Source organism: Schistocerca piceifrons, chromosome 1, assembly GCF_021461385.2.
Source record: "Schistocerca piceifrons isolate TAMUIC-IGC-003096 chromosome 1, iqSchPice1.1, whole genome shotgun sequence".
NCBI lineage: Eukaryota > Metazoa > Arthropoda > Insecta > Orthoptera > Acrididae > Schistocerca > Schistocerca piceifrons.
The window spans coordinates 1132601760-1132623179 of record NC_060138.1 but is presented as its reverse complement, the minus strand read 5'-3'; the positions used below and the strand labels follow the sequence as shown (position 1 = coordinate 1132623179).

Genomic DNA, 21420 nt, shown 5'->3' with positions numbered 1-21420 from the left:
CACCGAGGAGTCAAGTAGTATATTGCTCTCTCGTACGTATATCTCGCGAAGAGACCATGAGGATAAAATCAGAGAGAGTAGAGCCCACACAGAGGCATACCGACAATCTTTCTTTCCACGAACAATACGAGACTGGAATAGAGGCGAGGACCGATAGAGATACTCAAGGTACCCTCCGCCACACACCATCAGGTGTCTTGCGGAGTATGGATGTAGATGTAGATTTATGTGAGACCTTGCTTCTTCTTGGAGAAGAATAAGTTCGTATCCTTTTTTTTTTTTTTTTTCAAGACGTCGTTTCTTCAGTTTCCTGATGGTAGAACTATACACCTCTTAGTTTACCGTTGCACCACAAGGGAGCATGACTTTACCTGCTCACTGTGGGGCTTTGAAACTTTTCTTCAGAGAAGAGATGATGTGACCCACTCCATGGATTGCCGTTTGGTTTCCGGTTCGAAGTGATGAATCCAAATTTCATCGCCTGTGGCGATGTTCGACAAAAATTGTCACGATCAGCCTCGTAACGCGCAAGCAATTCCACACAGATGATTCTTCGTTGCTCTTTATGGTCTTCTGTCAGGTGGCGAAGAACCCAGCAGGTACACATCTTTGATCACCCCAACTGCTGGACGGATATGTCAGCGCTACCGACAGAGACGTCCCGTTGAACAGCGAGGTGTTTCATTGTGATTCGTCGATCACCTCGAATGAGAGTGTCCGCACGTTCCAACGTTGCAGGAGCCACAGCTGTGTGCAGGCGGCTGCCACGCGGGAGATGGGACAGGTTTGAGCGACCTTGTTGCGATGATGACAGACGCTTCACCCAACGATTCACCGTCGTTTTGTTGTCTGCCAAGTAGACATTCTGCAAGAGCCTATGAATATCTGCGATGCTCTGGTTTTCCGCCAAAAGAAACTCAGCGACAACTTCCCGCTTGGAACGCACCTTCGTGACAGACGCCATTTTGATGGCTATGTACAGCGCCGCGACGCACTGGAAGTTCATGGATCTATAGCGGTTGAGGCGGGAATATTCAAATATGTCCCACAACAAATTCCGCATTTTTTCAACCGAAATTATCCGAGAAAAAATGCGTTGCATTTCTTACTGAACGCCTCTCGTAATTTCGCTTTGAGTGAAGCAAATGAAATGCTTCGCAAGTAGTATTGTTTAACACGAGTGAAATAGCTGAGTATGAATTTACTGAATGATGATATAGAAGAGAATGCACAATTTACTCACTCTAGCGTTTCAGTTGAGTCCAAACTCATTTAGATAACACACCATTAACTGAAATTTTATAGTTTATAAATTTCATTGTACACAGCCTCGAAAAATTCAAGGGAAGCACCCAGAAGACAGAGGCGGGTGTCAATGTAACTTCGCACACACACATACAAGCGGTGGGTACGTAAATGATTAGAGTTGCATTTCTTTGTGACAGGCAGAACGATTGCTGTGATGAATTCTTGTAAGGTTTTCTATTTCTAAAAGCAAATTATTTATCGTCATGGGGACTAATGGACATATCTCCAGGACCACACACATGGGCTAACAGCGCTGGAAATCTTAACACCGAACGATAATATCACCTCACGAAATTTGTGTTACAAAAGGTGATTCTAATCTGAAAAACGAGAGGAAAACATGGTAAAATGTAACATAGTAACATACTGTAACTACCACATAATACATTTATTATATGAATAAAAAGAAACATGTATTACAGGCCACTGAAGATGCTTCACAAACAAACTGCCTTGCATGGACAGAACATACCTCCATGAATTATTTACCTGATACTATTTTAGGGTAAAGACCTCTCCACGCAATGTGTTCTTCTGTGGCGTCTATACATGTTGTTTTGTATTTTTTAAATGTCACCTACCCTCTTACGCTTGGTTGGTTTATCTCCTGGAATCCAGTAAAGAACTTATTTGATCCACATACTGTCCAATCACCTGCCTGCATCCGCCATTCACCTCTTATTTCGTTTTCATTACCGTCATAATTACGTCTTAATATCCAGTTCGTCCCATGATTCATTTGCTTGTTTTTATGTCCAGATTTCTGGCCAAAGGGACATGTAACAGTATACTAATGCAAAACCTAAAGTCAACATATTCCTTCGTCTCATTAAAATTCATTGTTTTTTTTCTGTAGTGTTGATGAAAATGATCGTGATTACCTTGTACATTAGGAAGAAGAGGCTAATTAGTCTATTGTTTCTCACATCTTCAGCGTCTTGTGCGTGTGTGTGTGTGTGTCTTTTTTTCTCGTGAAGTAGAAAAGTAGAACAACTAAAGCGTGGATTTTGTTTTGGAAAATTGTTCACTGACGTGTTGAGAAGAGCTGGATTGCGACGTCAAAAGAATCGAAGACTGGAGGTTATTGCAAAAGAAAACACACTGCGACAGAATGTACGAAATAGTGAAGAGGAAGAAATTAATCTCGACGGCTAGCGGGTGACGGCGGTAATTACAGAATCGGCTTACAGGGGGCTATTTGTCTTAGTCGATATACGGGCTCGTTTTTCTCTGTCTCATTACATCGCCTTCTCTCCTCGAAAGGGTACGTATTTATCACTGTTTCACTGAGTTACATTTAGGAATGCGAGCTTCTACTGCGCGGACAACTCCGAACGTAGTATTGCGCTTTAGAAATACTGCTCAAGTGTCTTTCGTGAGCTGTATGGATAAAAGCTATTTTTTTTTAATTTTTCGGGGAAAGTGCACCGTTCTTTTCACAAGGCGGGCGTCGATACGTGGTTGTAAAAGTTCTGACACTTTAATGCAGATATGCTAACAAAAATTTTTTGCCCATTACGTTTATCGTAAGTGTCATGTAATTGTTTTATTCCGTAAATCTCAAATATGTGTTAATTAAAAATTTCGTAAGATCTCTGACCTGTATAAATTACTTTGTATTATGATGTATATATCTAAGTTTAATACCGTTAGGGAAAGTTACGAAAAGCAATATGGTTGGCAGAGAGTGAAGACTTGTGTAGGAGCGGTATCTCTGGACGCAAGTGTGACGTCGTAGCAGAGAGCGCAGGAGACTTTCTTGGTTGTGACACATAAGAGTAAAAACACGCAAGTGGCGTACACTGTTGGGCCTATGTGAGGTGCAGGTGTTGCCAGCAAGGTACCAAGATCATGACGACGGTCGGCAGATGCAAGAGGTTCCAATAACATCAAGATCCTGCCCCCGTAATTGGTCCCTGCGAAGCAAGATGTGTCCGCAATTCTACATGGAGTAATGGGAGCATTGTAGACGATAACGAAGACGACGGTTTAATTTCTGGATCGAACTGTACGGTTGTTTTATTTTCGTTCACGTTATAAACTTCGTGAGGCGTTACCAGTTACATTATCAACGAATTTTATTTCAGTAATAAGTGTTTTACGTAAGACTGTAGGTGTCTGAGCTAGTCATTATGCTGAGTCATTGTCACCCACTTAGGGTTCCAGTCCTTTCAGTTATTGAACATCCAGGTGTCGTTGTTTGAATAGATAAAAGAAACAATAATGAAAGACTATTATTGCCAGTTTTATTTTGTTGCTAAAAAGGTATTTTACAGTAATAAATAATGAAGCCTCATTACATTACCAGTGTTGTTCAATAATATTCATAAGCAATGTCATTCGTGATAACTGAGTGGAGACAGAAAAATAAAGTAACTTAAAATTAAAGCAATCTGCAATTTCAGTTCAAAGAAAAGAATAAATTAGGTTCACTTGTTTCATATCTGTGACTGTTGTAATAATGCTGTTGTGCGCTGACTTGGTTAGTATTTCGGCGTTGTCAGTCTTGTTGAAAGCCAGCAGTTCCTTATTTGATATAGCAGGAGTTTTATAGTAATTATAATGTATTCAAAGTGCGGTTGCCATATACAGAAAACTAGCACACACAAGTAAACGTTAATCCGAGGTTACGTAAATTACTGCCATAACAAAATAACTATCTCCAGTCAATCATTTACTTTTTAATAACGAGTTTAAAAATACTCTTCTGTAAATAAGCATCTCTGAGTTTTAACTAGAGAGGACAATAGCTTTCTTTGTTCATTATTGTTTGGTTACATATTGTGTTGTCAGGAACGTGTGTCAGCCTTGTGTTACGACACGTACAGCCAAACGCTTACGTATTCATTGCTGTCCGCATTGCTGATCAAATATTGGACAGACGGCGCCCAGTTGGGGTGGCGACTGTATGAACTGTATGACTGTATTATTTCAATTATATTTGTCATGGACTCTTTGAGTCATGTGGTACTCCTTTTCTTTTCGTATTTCATATGATTGATTGCACTCTTTTAAATTTTAAACCAAATCCATATAAATAGAAAGTGCAGGAGAAGAACAGATTGTTTATTGGAACAACTTGTTGTACATTTCTCTCTACCAAATGTCAAAAATTTATTCGGAGACGATAGCCTTGTCCAAAACCAGATTTATTAGGTATACACGACCAGAATCAAATTATTGCATTAACTGATTAGAAAGAAAGGAAATTACAAGTCATTACAAAGTTTCTGAATTTCATTTACATGCATGAGGCACACAGAATGAGTGTTCTGATGCGTATAAAAGATGTTTTCTTTCCCCGTTCAGTTACTATGTGTGCAGTGTGAGATTGTGCCTTACAGTACTGTCATTAAGTTGGATCGTTCTGTATGTATGCCAGTGAGACATTTTCGATTTATGAGCATCATCCCTGTACTCTTCTGATATCTCTATTGTAACTGGCTAGCACTGCGCCCCGCATTTTCGTTTGTGACTCCTTTGAAAGTCAGTGTGCCCCTCCCAACAGGAAACTTTTGTAATAACTTTGTTTCTCCTTCTTACAATACTGGGCGGGATAGTTGGGACGCGGCAGGAGTTTGGAGCGGCAGTGAGGTTCGGATAGCCGTGACTCGCCCGACGGTTGCCGACACACGTCGTTTCAATACGGACGGTCCTAGTTGATCGTCGGTTGGTCGCCTTGCCGGACGACGTGATTGCTCACCAATCATTTATGAGTTGGAGACGTGTGTGTCAAAACTCGTGGTTCGTCCTCGTCAGTGCATAGTCACTGTTTTTACCATTGGTCGCGTTCTTTGTGATATTGTGTGTAGCTTCTGATGTCGACTGTCCAGTTATTTTAGTGCTGTTTCCGTGCTGATGTGTAGCAGTTGGTCAGTTGGCGCAGTCGTGACATAGCACCAGTGGGGCATGCAGCGTCAGGAAGATGCGGATAGCCATCACTTGCTCGATGATTGCCGACACACATGTTTTGAGTGGGAACGACTTTGGTTGACCGTCGGTCGGTCATCTTGTTACACGACGTGTATTTGGCCGGCGATTGCTTATGGGTTGGCTGTGTGAGCCGGCTCGTGGTTCGTCCTCGTTATTGCACAGTCAACTGCCGTGAGCATCGTCTAATCCTCGTGCAGATATTCGCGGGGCTGCGGGTAGTTACGTGATTTTCACTGACCAGTTTATTTAGGTGTTGTCGGCGTACTGCCTCTGAGTTAGTCGGTCGTTTGATTAAACGATGCCGGCCGCTGTGGCCGAGCGGTTCTCGGCGCTTCAGTCCGGAACCACGTGGCTGCTACGGTCGCAGGCTCGAATCCTGCCTCGGGCATGGATGTGTGTAATGTCCTTAGTTTAATTAGGTTTAATTAGTTCTAAGTTCTAGGGGACTGATGACCACAGCAGTTGAGTCCCATAGTGCTCAGAGCCATTTTTTCTAGGGGACTCGTGACCTCAGATGTTACGTCCCATACTGCTTAGAGCCATTTGAACCATTTTTGATTAAACGACGTGGGTTTTCGGGTCGTCCACCCCTTATGGGTTGTCTGGGATCCGTTTTATTTGGTTCCACAGTCTTTGCTGTCGCATCGGTGGAATTTTGGTCCAAGTGCGGAGCGGAACTTACCTTGAGCATTGGTCTGTTGACGGTCTGTCGGTTGGGTTGCCGGCTGATCGGATATAGTTGGGCAGACTACCTGTCTCCCCTAAGCGACCGTTAATATTTCAAGTGCAGACCGACCCCGGAAACTTCTGAGCGCCGCTGGCTGTACTGCCTTTTCTTATTGGTGTTTGATTGTGTATTTTAATGGCTCATAGCCGATGGTTCGAATTTGTATGCTTTCAGCTGGGTTTTAAATAATGGGCCTTCAGCGGTTATAAATTTGAAAGTTCCTTACTTGTCAAGTCTTGTAGTGTTTGAGCCTTCAGCCTCATTTAAAATACTTTTGGATAAAGCTGGCCGTGGCCGTGCCGTTCTAGGCGATACAGTCTGGAGCCGAGCGACCGCTACGGTCGCAGGTTCGAATCCTGCCTCGGGCATGGATGTATGTGATGTTCTTAGGTTAGTTAGGTTTAATTAGTTCTAAGTTCCAGGCGATGATGACCTCAGAAGTTAAGTCACATAGTGTTCAGAACCATTTGAACCAATTTTTTTGATAAAGCTTTGGACATGCTGCGTTTTGAAAATTTATTGTAGTTGTGTTTTTCAATCATGGGGTTTCAGCCGTCTTAAAATTTAAATTCCTTACTTGTTAAATCTTACACTGTTTGAGCCTTCAGCCACATTAAAAAAAAATTATATAAGTATGAAGCTTTGAGGTTTCTGCCTTGTAAAATTTGTTTTAGTTGTGTTTTAAATCATGGGCCTTCAGCCGTTTCAATAATTAAACAGATTGTGCCTTAAGCCATAAAATTGTGTAACATATTTAGTCGATAGTTAAGCTCGGAAATTTGCGCTGTAATGTTCGGACAACTAAATAAAGTTATGTGTGTTAGAGTGTAACTGACAGCCATTCATTTTTTGCCCCTTTCCACCATTCCAGCTCCTGCTCTGTCCTGCGGATTTAACCATGCGTTTCAACATTCTTACCCAAATTGATAGCAAATAAAGCACGACTTATGACTACAGCTTAAGTACACATTCTTATCCAGTTCGATAGCGTATAAAGTAAGACTTTTTAATGCAGCTTAAGTATGCATTCGTGCTGAAATAAAATACAAAATAACGACGTTCACGATCTATCTGAGGATGGATGCTGTTATTGTTGTTGTTGTTGTGGTCTTCAGTCCTGAGACTGGTTTGATGCAGCTCTCCATGCTACTCTATCCTGTGCAAGCTTCTTCATCTCCCAGTACCTACTGCAACCTACATCCTTCTGAATCTGCTTAGTGTATTCATCTCTTGGTCTCCCTCTACGATTTTTACCCTCCACGCTGCCCTCCAATGCTAAATTTGTGATCCTTTGATGCCTCAGAACATGTCCTACCAACCAGTCTCTTCTTTTTGTCTAGTTGTGCCACAAACTCCTCTTCTTCCTAATTCTATTCATTACCTCATCATTAGTTATGTGATCTACCCATCTAATCTTCAGCATTCTTCTGTAGCACCACATTTCGAAAGCTTCTATTCTCTTCTTGTCCAAACTATTTATCGTCCAAGTTTCACTTCCATACATGGCTACACTCCATACAAATACTTTAAGAAACGACTTCCTCGCACTTAAATCTATACTCAGTGTTAACAAATTTCTTTTCTTCAAAAACGCTTTCCTTGCCATTGCCAGTCTACATTTTATATCTTCTCTCCTTTGACCACCATCAGTTATTTTGCTCCCCAAATAGCAAAACTCCTTTGCTACTTTAAATCTCTCATTTCCTAATCCAATTCCCTCAGCATCACCCGACTTAATTCGACTACATTCCATTATCTTCGTTTTGCTTTTGTTGATGTTCAACTTATGTCCTCCTTTCAAGACACTGTCCATTCCGTTCAACTGCTCTTCCAAGTCCTTTGCTATCTCTGACAGAATTACAATATCATCGGCGAATCTGATTATACAGGTTATACAGATAATATAGGGGAGCGGCTACAAACCTGTCTCACTCCCTTCCCAACCACTGCTTCCCTTTCGTGCCCCTCGACTCTTATAACTGCCATCTGGTTTCTGTACAAATGGATAGATGGATAGGCGAAGGTGAATCTAGGAGACCGTCGTGCCGAACAATAGCCAGGAGTCTTACCTCTGCGGTAGCTTGCACGGTTACGATAAGGGGATTCCACTCGACTCCGGGGTTGCTCTGGACACCTGGGTGCACAAGTAGTCGCTAATGAGTGCCGTACGTCCTGGGCCCGTGGAGAAACCGGTAGTTGGAGTACCTGGCAAACCCTCGCGCCTGCCGGGAACGTGTCCTCGAGGCTAGACGCGGCGGGCCATTGTGTACGGACCGGTGGCGCGGCCTCGGGACTGGAGTGGAGAGCCCGCCGCCTGGAGAGCGGTGACTCAGGCTGCCGCCCCTGCCCGCCCCCGCAGGCCACTCCAGGGCGCGCCGCAGCCTGCGGTACAGCCGCCCGCTGCTCCTGCTGCCGCCCCCGCACCGGTTGTGGCGGCGGCGCTCGAGTGCGCCTCGCCGCCGCCCCCACCGAGGTGCAGAGGGCGTGCTACTGCAAGTACACACATCGGCTCCGCAACGCCTCCACTGTGCTCAGGGGATTCCCCCTTCTACTCGTGTACACGCATTCTCGCCCTCCGTCGCACTTTTTTTTTTTATCTGGTATACCTTTTGGGCTAGTGCATAGCCTCTTAAGAGTTATTGTTTTGCATGTTGGTATAGCAGTTGCTATGGATTTATCTATCGATGTCATTTTTTTATCTGTAGTGCGCTGTTGCTATTTGTTTACGTATTGTCATTTTACCGTTTGGAAATACTGAGTGGAGATGTGGATGCTAGAAATGGAATGCCAAGAGGAGAAATCGGAACTTTTTCGACGTATTCTTCTGTTTGAGTTCAGCAGAGGGGTGACAGCAGCAGATGCAGCCATAAACATTTGTGCCACGTATGGGAATAATGCCGTTAGACACAGCACCGCGAGGAAATCGTTCTCACGTCTTTAAGGAGGATCTTTTCACGTTAGTGACTCTCCAAGTTCAGATATGATGAATATCGTTTAGACGCATTAATCCACAACGATCCACGCCAGTATACTCGAGAACCGGCACATGTGATGAACTGTGGTCATTCCACCATTGTGAGACATTTGCATTTAATGGAGACGGTTTAAAAATCGGGATTAAGGGTACCGCATGCTCTAAGCCAAAATCCCAAAAATTGGTAATTTCCAAGAATGATTGCCTATCGAAGTCGCGGGGTCCAAACGACACATATAGAACGCACGATTGTAAATCAATCATGCGAGTCTCGTGGCGGGCGTTTGATGAGTTATTTGTGATCATCATTTTTATTTACTTTTCCGTCGTTCATTTTCTTGCTCCTTTCTCCGCGAATTATTTGTGACTTGCTTGGGAAACTCAGACGAATTCTGTGGATAGTGAGTGTGACGTCTGGTGCTCCTGACGTTTCTTCCGCGGATTCTCTATCGTGGAAAAACCTAATTCCGTGCATAAACAGCGTAGAAAATTCTTTGACTTTTTGTCGCAAATATTACCGTTCCAATATCAGTGCGGACAGTGCGGAAAACGAACGAGTATCAGGAAGAATACATGGTTCGACTCTTTCAAGTTCTCCATCCAGACCAGCGTAATTCTTCTTTCCTGCTGGATTCGAGACTACACGTTGCAAGAAACAAAATGGTTCAAATGGCTCTAAGCACTATGGGACTTAACATCTGAGGTCATCAATCCCGTAGACTTAGAACTATCTAAACCTAACTAACCTAAGGACACCACACACATCCATGCCCGAGGCAGGATGCGAACCTGCGACCGTACCAGCAGCGCGGTTCCGGACGAAGCGCCTTGAACCGCTAGGTCACAGCGGCCGGCTGCAAACAACATCATCAGAAGCTGAGTTATCTGCAAATACCGTGTGTGACTATTTCGGGTTTTGCCGAGAAGTCTGTTATGTAGTAGAGACAAAAGTCAGTGTAGCAATTGGTGGAAGTGGACGAATTTGATATAGCTAGACGGAAGAACCAGAGAGGACGACCTTCAAAAAGTGAAATCGATCACATTTGGCTATTCGGTGGAATAGAAAGAGAGCCTCGGAAGTGTTTCGTTGTGAGAGTATTGTCCAGAGACAAGGTCACATTAATGGATCTGATAAAGCACTTCATACTCCATGATACTAAAGTCATTACAGACGGGTTTCAGTCGTGCAACACTCCGGAAGCTGAAGGATTCGAGCACGAGTTCGTGAACCATTCTGTGGAGTTCGTGACTTCTTATGACCCCAGTGTCCATACGCAGAATATTGAGCGGCTATGGAAATCTGTGAAGTCTTCCATTAAAATAGAAGGGCATCCAGGACAAAGAGTACTTGTTTCAGTACCTCTATTTCCACAACTTTAGTTTGCAGGCAAAAGTTAACGCATGTGACACTCTGCCGATATTCTTGCGTGATATTGTCAGAGTTTACCCAGGCTATGGGAAAAAGGGAATTGTCCCTTTAGCCTACACATCACATGGACTTTCACATGACGATAACACCGACGACAAATAAGGTAACACGTGTCCTTTGTAATTACAATATTTTTTTTAACGCTCTTCTTTTGTCGTTGCTGTGGTGACCACCGTGCTTCTCTTTGACGAGAGCAGTTTTGCTCAGATGTTTGAAACCATGGTGTGACTACATGTATTCCATGTAACTTTTTATTCTGATGAAGATTGCCCTAGTGCAATCGAAACCGTGGTCAACTGACAAAATTTTGTGCAACCGAAGTGGCTGCGTATACGTCCTGTAATTTAATCGCTGCTCACATCTATTGCCAACAACTGAGACGTCTTGCAGTCGCAAATGAAGAACTACGACCAGGAAGACTGCGTGAAGCGACGCTACTCGACGGTAACGCCCGCTCGCGTTCTGCTAGACAAAAAACACTTTGCAGGAGTTGGGTTGGGAAGTCATTCCGCAACATACCTTATTCACCTGATCTTGCACCCTCAGATTTTCATTTTACCCGCTCTCTATGGAACAGCCTTCAAGGAACTTCTTTTCTGGATAAAAATGGCGCTCAGAAGACGGCTCGACTTGTTCTTCGTGTCAAAACCACGGGATTTTAACGTCGTGGACTCTAAAAGCTATACCAGCGTTGGCAGACTGCTGTAAATAGTGAAGGAGAATATATTATTAATGACTAAAGTCTTTGTTATGTGTCTCTGTTGTGTTTGTTGGACTTATGGAAGATGGCTACGAAGTTGTGCATCAGCTCAACAGTGAAGTGGTAAAAACTTTACACCATTAAAAGGCACGGTGTAGTGTCTATCAAAACGACCTTATTTATGGACATTTTCATTAGAATCTATCGGTGTTACCGAAAGAAGCGTATTAGTACGTGAAGCAACGAAAACGCTGAAATGAGTAGATGTACTGAGTTCAACCGATGATGTGTAGAACCAGGTTGGACTATATTAAAACACAAGAGGGAACGCTAGAGTCCTCCCTTGTCAATGGCAGAAATAGGATCCAAAAGGTATGGTGGGAACGGACCACACAGTCCACTCTGAAAACCAAACGTACAGAGCAGACGCTCCTTGTCCAGCGGCTAAAGGAGTGATATACAAGTACAAATAACTCCTGTTTCTGGTATGTATTGGCCAAATACTGCAATATTATGAACCAAGAACCCAAGAGGGAGTGTTACAAACGAACGACACGTGAACGGTGGCTTCGCAATGTTACCCCACTTAAATGTTTAGCCTTTTTTTCTGTATCTGTGTGAAACTGCTGTGATGATGCTGACGTAAAGGTTCTATCTATGTACGAAAATCTGATACGAAGCTGCTTTCTTGTTTGATTCACTTTTATTCGAAGGAATAAGAGGGATCATGACTGTATAATCCTTTAACAGGGAGCTACAGCGTCCCTCCCTCTAGTACTAAGCGTCGAAAACAATAGCAGTTGCAGAGAGACTATGTAATGGATTCCAGGGGCAACAAAAATTGATTCCATTACTTCCAAGATTATTGACAGACCTTAAAAATTTAACACAATAAGACAAATATTGAAATTAAAAACTGCGTACATATGTTGAGGCAGTGTAAGCAAATTACCCAGACTATATTCAACGAGTATTTTAGAATGGGAGCAACGAACTTTACTTACAACGAACTTTAAACATAACTTCTAATTGATACTTTTTCTCGCTGACACCTCCAATAGAATACTGAAAGGAGAAAAGTTTATCGCGTACTACATTAACGATATCTGTGCAGTAAAAGCTTCTGCGTGAGGCGTTAAATTTTGATGTATTATTTTTTTACTACTAACACATTCGTAACAAATTTACCAGGCAGTATCCACATACGAAGGAAAATCAGTAAGGCTTTGTCCCTGTTTTTACGTCGTCATTTTACGTTGAACTCAAACAAATCGTTAAAAAGTTTCTGATTTTATCTGTGATGTAATCACCCTCGTTATCAAGAACGTTTTGTCATCTAATATGTATAGTTTCGTTGCTGGATCGACAAAAACCAATTGGTTTTAGAGCAAAACTGCCTTGTGGACATCAAGCCAATTTTTAAATTTTTTGGGCACTTGAAAAAACGTTTTAGTGATCGGAATAAGTTGAAATTCGGGGGCACAACGTCAGCTGAGTATGGTGAATGAGGCACTACCGCCCACATCAGTTCATTAATTTTTTCCGGAGTTTGTCTTGCGCAGTGCGGTCTTTTATCGTGTTGCGGAACAACGTCTTTTCTGCTGTCGAGCGCAGGGTACTTTCCATTTACTTTTACTCGATCCAGTTGTTCATAGTCAAATGTCAGCATTCGCACTGTCCTGGTGTCAGCACTTCAAACTGAACGACCCTTCACATGCTCCACCAAACATCCAAAAGCACCTTTCGGGTATGTGTACGTGGATAGGTGTGGTTCTTGGCTATTCATTCGCAGAGCAACTGCCTTTTGCATTCTGGATTATCATCGAGAACGCATTTCTCACCTGTAGTGATCAAGCATTCAAAATAAAAAAAAAAGCCCTTCTGTATTGCACCGCGGAAGAAATAATTTGCGTCTCATGGATCGGTTAGCTTCGTTTGTCTTTGCCGGCCGCGGTGGCCGAGCGGTTCTGGCGCTACAGTCTGGAACCGCGCGACCGCTGCGGTCGCAGGTTCGAATCCTGCTTCGGGCATGGATGTGTGTGATGTCCTTAGGTTAGTTAGGTTTAAGTAGTTCTAAGTTCTAGGGGACTGATGACCTCAGAGGTTAAGTCCCATAGTGCTCAGAGCCATTTGAACTATTTTGTTTGTCTTTACCAACCTGTCGCAATCGTTTTTGGATGGTCGACCAAACTTGGTTAAGAGTGTTTGACAGTTCATCGAAACTCAATGAGCATACGATGCTGAATATAGACCACTTTTTGACTACATCTATGGATACTCTGCAAATCACGTGTAAGTGCCTGGCAGAGGGATCAATGGACAACCTTCACAATAATTCTCTTTTATTCCAGTTCGTGCAGCGCGGGGAAAAAACGAACACCCACATCTTTTCATACGAGCTCTGATTTCCCTTACTTTATCGTGGTGATCGTTTCTCCCTATGTAGGTCGCTGTCAACAAAATATTTTCACATTCGGAAGAGAAAGTTGTTGATTAGAATTTCGTGAGAAGATTCCGTCGCAACGAAAAATGCCTTTCTTTTAATGATGTCCAGCCCAAATCCTGTATCATGTCTGTGACACTCTCTCCCATATTCGCGATTATACAAAACGTGCTGCCCTTCTTTGAACTTTCTTGATTTACTCTGGCAGTCCTATCTGGTAACGGTCCCACACCCCGCAGCAGTATTCTAAAAGAGGACGGACGAGCGTAGTGTAGGCAGTCTCCTTAGTAGGTCTGTTACATTTTCTAAGTATCCTCCCAATAAAACGCAGTCTTTGGTTAGCCTTCCCCACAACATTTTCTACGTGTTCCTTCCAATTTAAGTTGTTCGTAATTGTAATTCCTACGTATTTTTGCCGGCCGCGGTGGTCTCGCGGTTCTAGGCGCGCAGTCCGGAACCGTGCGACTGCTGCGGTCGCAGGTTCGAATCCTGCCTCGGGCATGGATGTGTGTGCTGTCCTTAGGTTAGTTAGGTTTAAGTAGTTCTAAGTTCTAGGGGACTGATGACCACAGCAGTTGAGTCCCATAGTGCTCAGAGCCATTTTTCCTACGTATTTAGTTAAATTTACGACTTTTAGATCAGACTGATTTACCGTGTAACCGAAGTTTAACGAATTCCTTTTAGTACTCATGTGGATGACCTCATACTTTTCGTTATTTAGGGTCAACTGCCAATTTTTGCACCATTCAGATATCTTTTCTATATCGTTTTGCAATTTATTTTGATCTTCTGATGACTTTATTAGTCGGTAAACGACAGCGCCATCTGAAAATAACCTGAGACGGCTGCTCTGAATGTCTCTCAAATGGTTTATACAGATAAGGAACAGCGAAGAGCATGTAACACTACCTTGGGGAACGCCAGAAATCATTCCTGTTTCACTCGATGACATTCCGTCAGTTATTATCAACTGTGACCTCTCTGACAGGAAATCACAAATCCAGTCACATAACTGAGACGATACCCCACAAGCACGCAATTTCACTACAAGCTGCTCGTGTGGTACAGTGTCAAAAGCCTTCCGGAAATCCAGAAATACGGAATCGATATGAAATCCCTTGTCAATAGCACTCAACACTTCAGGAGAATAAAGTGCTAGTTGTGTTTCACAGGAACGATGTTTTCTAAACCCTTGTTGACTGTGTGTCAATAGACCGTTTTCTTCGAGGTAATTCATTATGTTCAAACACAACATATGATCTAAAATCCTGCTTCATATCGACGTTAACGATGTGGGCCTGTAATTTAGTGTATTACTCCTACTACCTTTCTTGAATACTGGTGTGACCTGTGCAACTTTCCAGTCTTTGGGTACGGATCTTTCGTCGAGCGAACGGTTGTGTATGATTGTTTAGTATGGAGCTAATGCATCAGCATACTCCGAAATGAGCCTAATTGGTATACAGTCTCCACCAGAAGACTTGCTTTTACTAAGTGATTTTAGTTGCTTCACTACTCTGAGGATATTTACTTCTATATTACTCATGTTGGCAGCTGTTCTCGATTCGAATTCTGGAGTATTTTCTTCGTCTTCTTATGTGAAGGCATTTCGAAAGGCTGTGTTTAGTAACTCTTCATTGACAGCATTGTCTTCGATAGTATCTTCATTGCTATCGCGCAGAGAAGGCATTGATTATTTCTTGCCGTTAACATACTTCACATACGACCAGAATCTCTTTGGATTTTCTGCCAGGTTTCGAGACAAAGTTTCGCTGTGGAAACTGTTATAAGTCTTTCGCATTGAAGTCCACGCTAATTTTCGAGCTTCCGTAAAACATCGCCAATCTTGGGGATTTTGCTTCTGTTTAAATTTAGCACGTTTGTTTCGTAGTTTCTGCAACAGTGTTCTAACCCGTTTTGTGTGCGAAGGAGGATCAGCTCCGTTGTTTGTTAATTTATTTGGTATAAATCTCTCAATTGCTGCCGATACAATTTCTTTGAATTCAAGCAACATCTGGTCTACATTTAAATTATTAATTGTGGAGTGGAGATTCTCTCTCAGGAAAGCGTCAAGTGAATTTTTATCTGCTTTTCTGAGTAGGTATATTTTTCGTTTATTTTTGGAGGATTTGGGGATTGCAATACTCAGTTTCGCTACGACAACCCTGTATTCACTAACCCCTGTGTCGGTTTTGATGCTCGTTATTTGCTAAGAGGTCAAGTGTGTATCCACAATCGTTTAATATTCGCTTGGGCTCATGAACTACTGCTCGAAATAATTTTCAGAGAATGCGTTTAGCACAATTTCGGATGATATTTTGTGCGTACCTACGGAATTAAGCATGTATTTTCGCTTACATATCGAGGGTAAATTGAAGTCAACACCAGCTATAATCGTATGAGTCGGGTATGTGTTTGAAATCAAACTCTATTTTTTTTAATCTTTCAGTAAACGGTATCATCTGAATTTGGAGTTCGGTAAAAGGATCCAATTACACTCCTGGAAATTGAAATAAGAACGCCGTGAATTCATTGTCCCAGGAAGGGGAAACTTTATTGACACATTCCTGGGGTCAGATACATCACATGATCATACTGACAGAACCACAGGCACATAGACACAGGCAACAGAGCATGCACAATGTCGGCACTAGTACAGTGTATATCCACCTTTCGCAGCAATGCAGGCTGCTATTCTCCCATGGAGACGATCGTAGAGATGCTGGATGTAGTCCTGTGGAACGGCTTGCCATGCCATTTCCACCTGGCGCCTCAGTTGGACCAGCGTTCGTGATGGACGTGCAGACCGCGTGAGACGACGCTTCATCCAGTCCCAAACATGCTCAATGGGGGACAGATCCGGAGATCTTGCTGGCCAGGGTAGTTGACTTACACCTTCTAGAGCACGTTGGGTGGCACGGGATACATGCGGACGTGCATTGTCCTGTTGGAACAGCAAGTTCCCTTGCCGGTCTAGGAATGGTAGAACGATGGGTTCGATGACGGTTTGGATGTACCGTGCACTATTCAGTGTCCCCTCGACGATCACCAGTGGTGTACGGCCAGTGTAGGAGATCGCTCCCCACACCATGATGCCGGGTGTTGGCCCTGTGTGCCTCGGTCGTATGCAGTCCTGATTGTGGCGCTCACCTGCACGACACCAAACACGCATACGACCATCATTGGCACCAAGGCAGAAGCGACTCTAATCGCTGAAGACGACACGTCTCCATTCGTCCCTCCATTCACGCCTGTCGCGACACCACTGGAGGCGGGCTGCACGATGTTGGGGCGTGAGCGGAAGACGGCCTAACGGTGTGCGGAACCGTAGCCCAGCTTCATGGAGACGGTTGCGAATGGTCCTCGCCGATACCCCAGGAGCAACAGTGTCCCTAATTTGCTGGGAAGTGGCGGTGCGGTCCCCTACGGCACTGCGTAGGATCCTACGGTCTTGGCGTGCATCCGTGCGTCGCTGCGGTCCGGCCCCAGGTCGACGGGCACGTGCACCTTCCGCGGACCACTGGCGACAACATCGATGTACTGTGGAGACCTCACGCCCCTCGTGTTGAGCAATTCGGCGGTACGTCCACCCGGCCTCCCGCATGCCCACTATACGCCCTCGCTCAAAGTCCGTCAACTGCACATACGGTTCACGTCCACGCTGTCGCGGCATGCTAGCAGTGTTAAAGACTGCGATGGAGCTCCGTATGCCATGGCAAACTGGCTGACACTGACGGCGGCGGTGCACAAATGCTGCGCAGCTACCGCCATTCGACGGCCAACACCGCGGTTCCTGGTGTGTCCGCTGTGCCGTGCGTGTGATCATTGCTTGTACAGTCCTATCGCAGTGTCCGGAGCAAGTATGGTGGGTCTGACACACCGGTGTCAATGTGTTCTTTTTTCCATTTCCAGGAGTGTATTATTTTATTCCGGTTGCCAACAATGACCTCTGCCCATAATAACTCGTAGGAAGTATCTACTTCAATTTCGCGACAAGTTAAACTACTTCTAACAGGAACAAACAGGCCACCGTCAACCATGTTTAGCCTATCCTTTTGAACATAGGTTCTTCGCAAAAATTTCGGTTGAGCTTATATCCAGCTTTAGCCACCTTTCAGAGACAATAACGATTGGAGCATCAATGCTTTCTATTAGCGCTTGGAGCTCTAGTACTTTCCCAACACAGCTAGTGTTTGGCTAGTCATTTCACCATAAACAGAAAAAAATGGGGTAGACCAGGATAAACTTTTGTATCCTAATCTTTTTATTGGCTTAAAATGTTCCTTAAAAAGTGTATTTTTAAGATTCTTTCATATAGTGTGTGTCATAAATGATAAAATATTTTAAAAACCGCGATTTACTGAATGGGGGTTGGCGCATTCGAGGGCTCCTATGAAATCGATGTAGTACTATGACAGTTACCGTCAGAATAGGGCTCCGTTAGTTTCAGATAGTACCTGAGAGGGCGTTAGTATCAACTAAAATACTATTCTCAACAAGATTTTGTAACACCACAGCTCTTATGCTGTATGAATTTATTTTGCTTTTCCTTTATTTAATGTTACGTTGTTGATTTTCTGTAAGTGTGATTGAATCGATAACATAAAATTGTGTACTCTTTTCTTTGTCAAAACTTTGGTGTTGTGATTTGATTCTATGCAAAGTAGTGTATCTGTAATTTAAATTCTTTGTCCCATTTGGAGGGAACAAAACTTACTGTATATGATTGTAATTTTGTGTGAATAATTTTTGTAGAAGTGTCAATATGTGAAAACGTTCTGTTTTATTTAATACAGTTGTTTGCTGTTATGTAAGCTGCTGATCCTCACTTAGGGCTCTTAGTTAGTTCGTATGTAAATGGTGTAGTGGTTCCCCTCGGGGACGGAACTGTGTAGCGCGCGCAAATTGTGGTTGGCCTAGGTGGAAAAGGTGGAACTGATAGTCAGTCGGAGACGAGCAGTAGTCGGAAAGGAGGTACCAGTCTGTGCACTGTCAATGTAAAGGTGCATATCATGCTGATTCAGAGAGAGGCTTTTACTGCTTCTTTCCAATGCCTCGGATGGGTGGATAAGTAGCTGGATCTATTCTGGAATTTGTATGAATCACCGCCATGAAGATACGATAAAGTCCAGCAATTCTACCTGTAATTCCACCTACCAACATGCAGTTGCCACCACAGTGCGCAATCACTGTAACGTAATACTATATTGATGTACAGTGAAGGATCAGCCTAATGGATGTGTTAGTGTGCTGAAATATAAGGTAATTCATATCGGAATTTATTTACCTACCTTGATTTTACTCCTCATCATAACACCTCTCAGGGTCCTCTCCGTTTGAAGTAAAGTGATTACCGAGTGTCCTTACTCAAAGTACGTTGAAGCCTAGAGCTTTGTTAAATAATGCCTCTTGAACTTATTTGAAAGATAGTTAAAGCTAATGTGGTAACAGAGTGAGTTAAAGCAAATGTTATTTGTCCAATAATAATTTTCCTATTGAAACTGTTATTTAAAGTGCTGTTACCAACCTCAAACTTTAGGCTGAGTCTTATAAAGTAAATGATCACGTTGTTGTCTGTAGTAAATTCTAAAAAGGAGAGTCAATTCCTTGCAATTTTGTCAACATTGTGTTTCGTTGTAGTAAAAGTGAGAAAGCTGCAGTTGTGAAACGTTACATTCTCATGTATGCCAAGTGTTTGTCTCTCTTGTGTGCATATTAACAGTATAAAGACCACTCAGTTTGTGTAAACCCTGAAAGTGATAGTGTTTTTCTGTACCTGTTATAATTTTGAAAATAGTTCCTGCTGCTCTAACTGTTAGCTTCAATCTTAAAACATATGTGTGTTAGAGTTCATTGCACTCGCGTCTTGCTAAGTCTAGGTTGTGTCTGTTGTGTTGTCCATTATAGTTACTTATACCTACTTTCATAAACGAGAATGTTAATCTTTCTCTTGCCTAATTAGGCTGGCGACCGTTTCCCTTATTCTATAAACAGTATAGCTAGGCAAAATTTTGTTTGTCACTATTCCAATATTAACGTAATTCTGACTTTCATTTCCGATAAGCCACTTCCATTAGGAACAATACGGTCAACTTAACAAAATTCCTCTCAGAGGGTAACACTGCTCTGTTGCTTTGTGCCATAGTTACTTTTACAAAATTGTTTTATGTTACAACCTGCTTCTGGCATTGAGGTTATGGTACAATAGTTAGCAGACGGGAAGTGTTATACGTGGCGCCGCGTGACAGGACGTTGTTCAATTTGCACCTACAGACGAAAAAAATTATAAGTAGTTAGCATTTTACAAACATTGAGTGAACATAAAACGTCCAGCGGCACGAACCTGTACATTATTTGACAGAACGGATAGTGAAAGTTCAGTTGAAATTGAAAATAAAAGGTATCAGTACTTAATAATAGCTAAAATGGACAGGAAACTAGAAATAAATCTAGACACGCGAGAACAGAATGCAACCGTGAGCAGTTCAGGCAGCACACCAACAGATGGCCTTACTCGCGAGTTAAATTACGTACGGTACCACGCCGATGTCAATAGACAGATAGAAGCTATGAATGTCGCTCGTACTAAGCAAGACAATATGAACGATGTTGTGGAAGACAGTGGCTATGTTAATGAATCGCGGGATATGTTTGAATCACCAAAAACTGAAAGGGAAGTAGGACTCGAACACAAAAATGTAGCAGAACCTAAAAGTGAAAAGAATCCAGATATGATAGAATTGTTAAAAATGTTGTCTGCACAAATTGCAGCACAGAGTGACAATATTAATGCACTGGGGCAACAAAGTGTAGAACAAAGACAACTAATTGCAGCACAGGGTAGTGATATTAGTAAACAGATTGAGAAAGTTGATGTAAAAGTAGACATTGTGAGTAATGAAATTAAAAACCTCAAAAGCGAAATTACTGTCATCAATGGCAATATTGCCAACATACAAGGACAAATTGATGACATTAACGAAAGATTTGACTCTGAAGTAATTAAAATTCAAGATCAAATTGAACCCTTAGTCTGTACTAAGGTTGACGAAAAGGTATTCGGTATTAAATCCGAAATACAAACCGAATGTAACGCGGAATTTGCACAGATTAAACAATCTGTAACAGAAACAAGCAGAGCTCTAACCAAACAGATTCTTACTTGCGAAAAGAAGTGTGAACATAACACTTCACAAATCCAAGGCAAAGTGTATGACTTGGAAAGGAAAATACAAACCGGACCTACACATTTTACTGAAAGAATGCCTCTCAGTAAAATATTAGAGGGCGAGGAAAAGTTCGACCCAGCGAAGAGACATAACGGCTGGCACCCCCTAGACTTTGTAAAGAATTGCGAAAGAAATTTTCCTGAACATTTGTCTGATCAGGAAAAAATTAATGTTGTAATTAGTGCACTAACGGGAGAAGCAAAAAGATGGGGGTTGAATCTGGATACTAACCAGATGTATTTTGAAACGTTTAAACAAAAATTTATTGACGAATACTGGTCAGAACAAAAACAAGACCAGTTGTGGCGTGAATTTCTAATGGCCAGGTTGTATGACATCAGAGGTAGGCAAACCATGAAAGAATTCTGCGAATCATGGTACAGAAAACTGATACATTTGAAGGCTAGAAGAACTGAAGCTGAGATCGTTTGGGTTCTTTGGCAGAAACTGCCTGAGGATTCGAAACGATATGTTGGGAGTACACACAGTAGTTTTTCTGCGTTCTTGGAAAGGGTAGAAGATGAAGATCACTGGCGAAGAAATCGCGAGTACCGTCCCCATAATAACAATAATTATTTGCGAGAAAGTAATGACCAAAATGAACAACCTGAAAACGAAAGATATCGTGTAAACGCGATTCAAAGAGGTCGTGCGAGAGGTAGAGGAAATTATACGAC

The 21420-nt window shown here is 42.7% G+C and overlaps 1 protein-coding gene across 1 annotated transcript in view; it reads left to right on the top strand.

Annotated features, from left to right (window-relative positions):
- Positions 1 to 8124: 8124 nt before the first annotated feature.
- Positions 8125 to 21420, top strand: part of LOC124778387 (oleosin-B6-like) — a 186594-nt gene continuing 173298 nt past the window's right edge. The window contains exons 1-2 of the mRNA XM_047253640.1: positions 8125 to 8133; positions 8218 to 8441. Of these exons, the coding sequence (XP_047109596.1) occupies positions 8125 to 8133; positions 8218 to 8441 (233 nt within the window). The remainder of the gene's footprint in view (positions 8134 to 8217; positions 8442 to 21420) is intronic.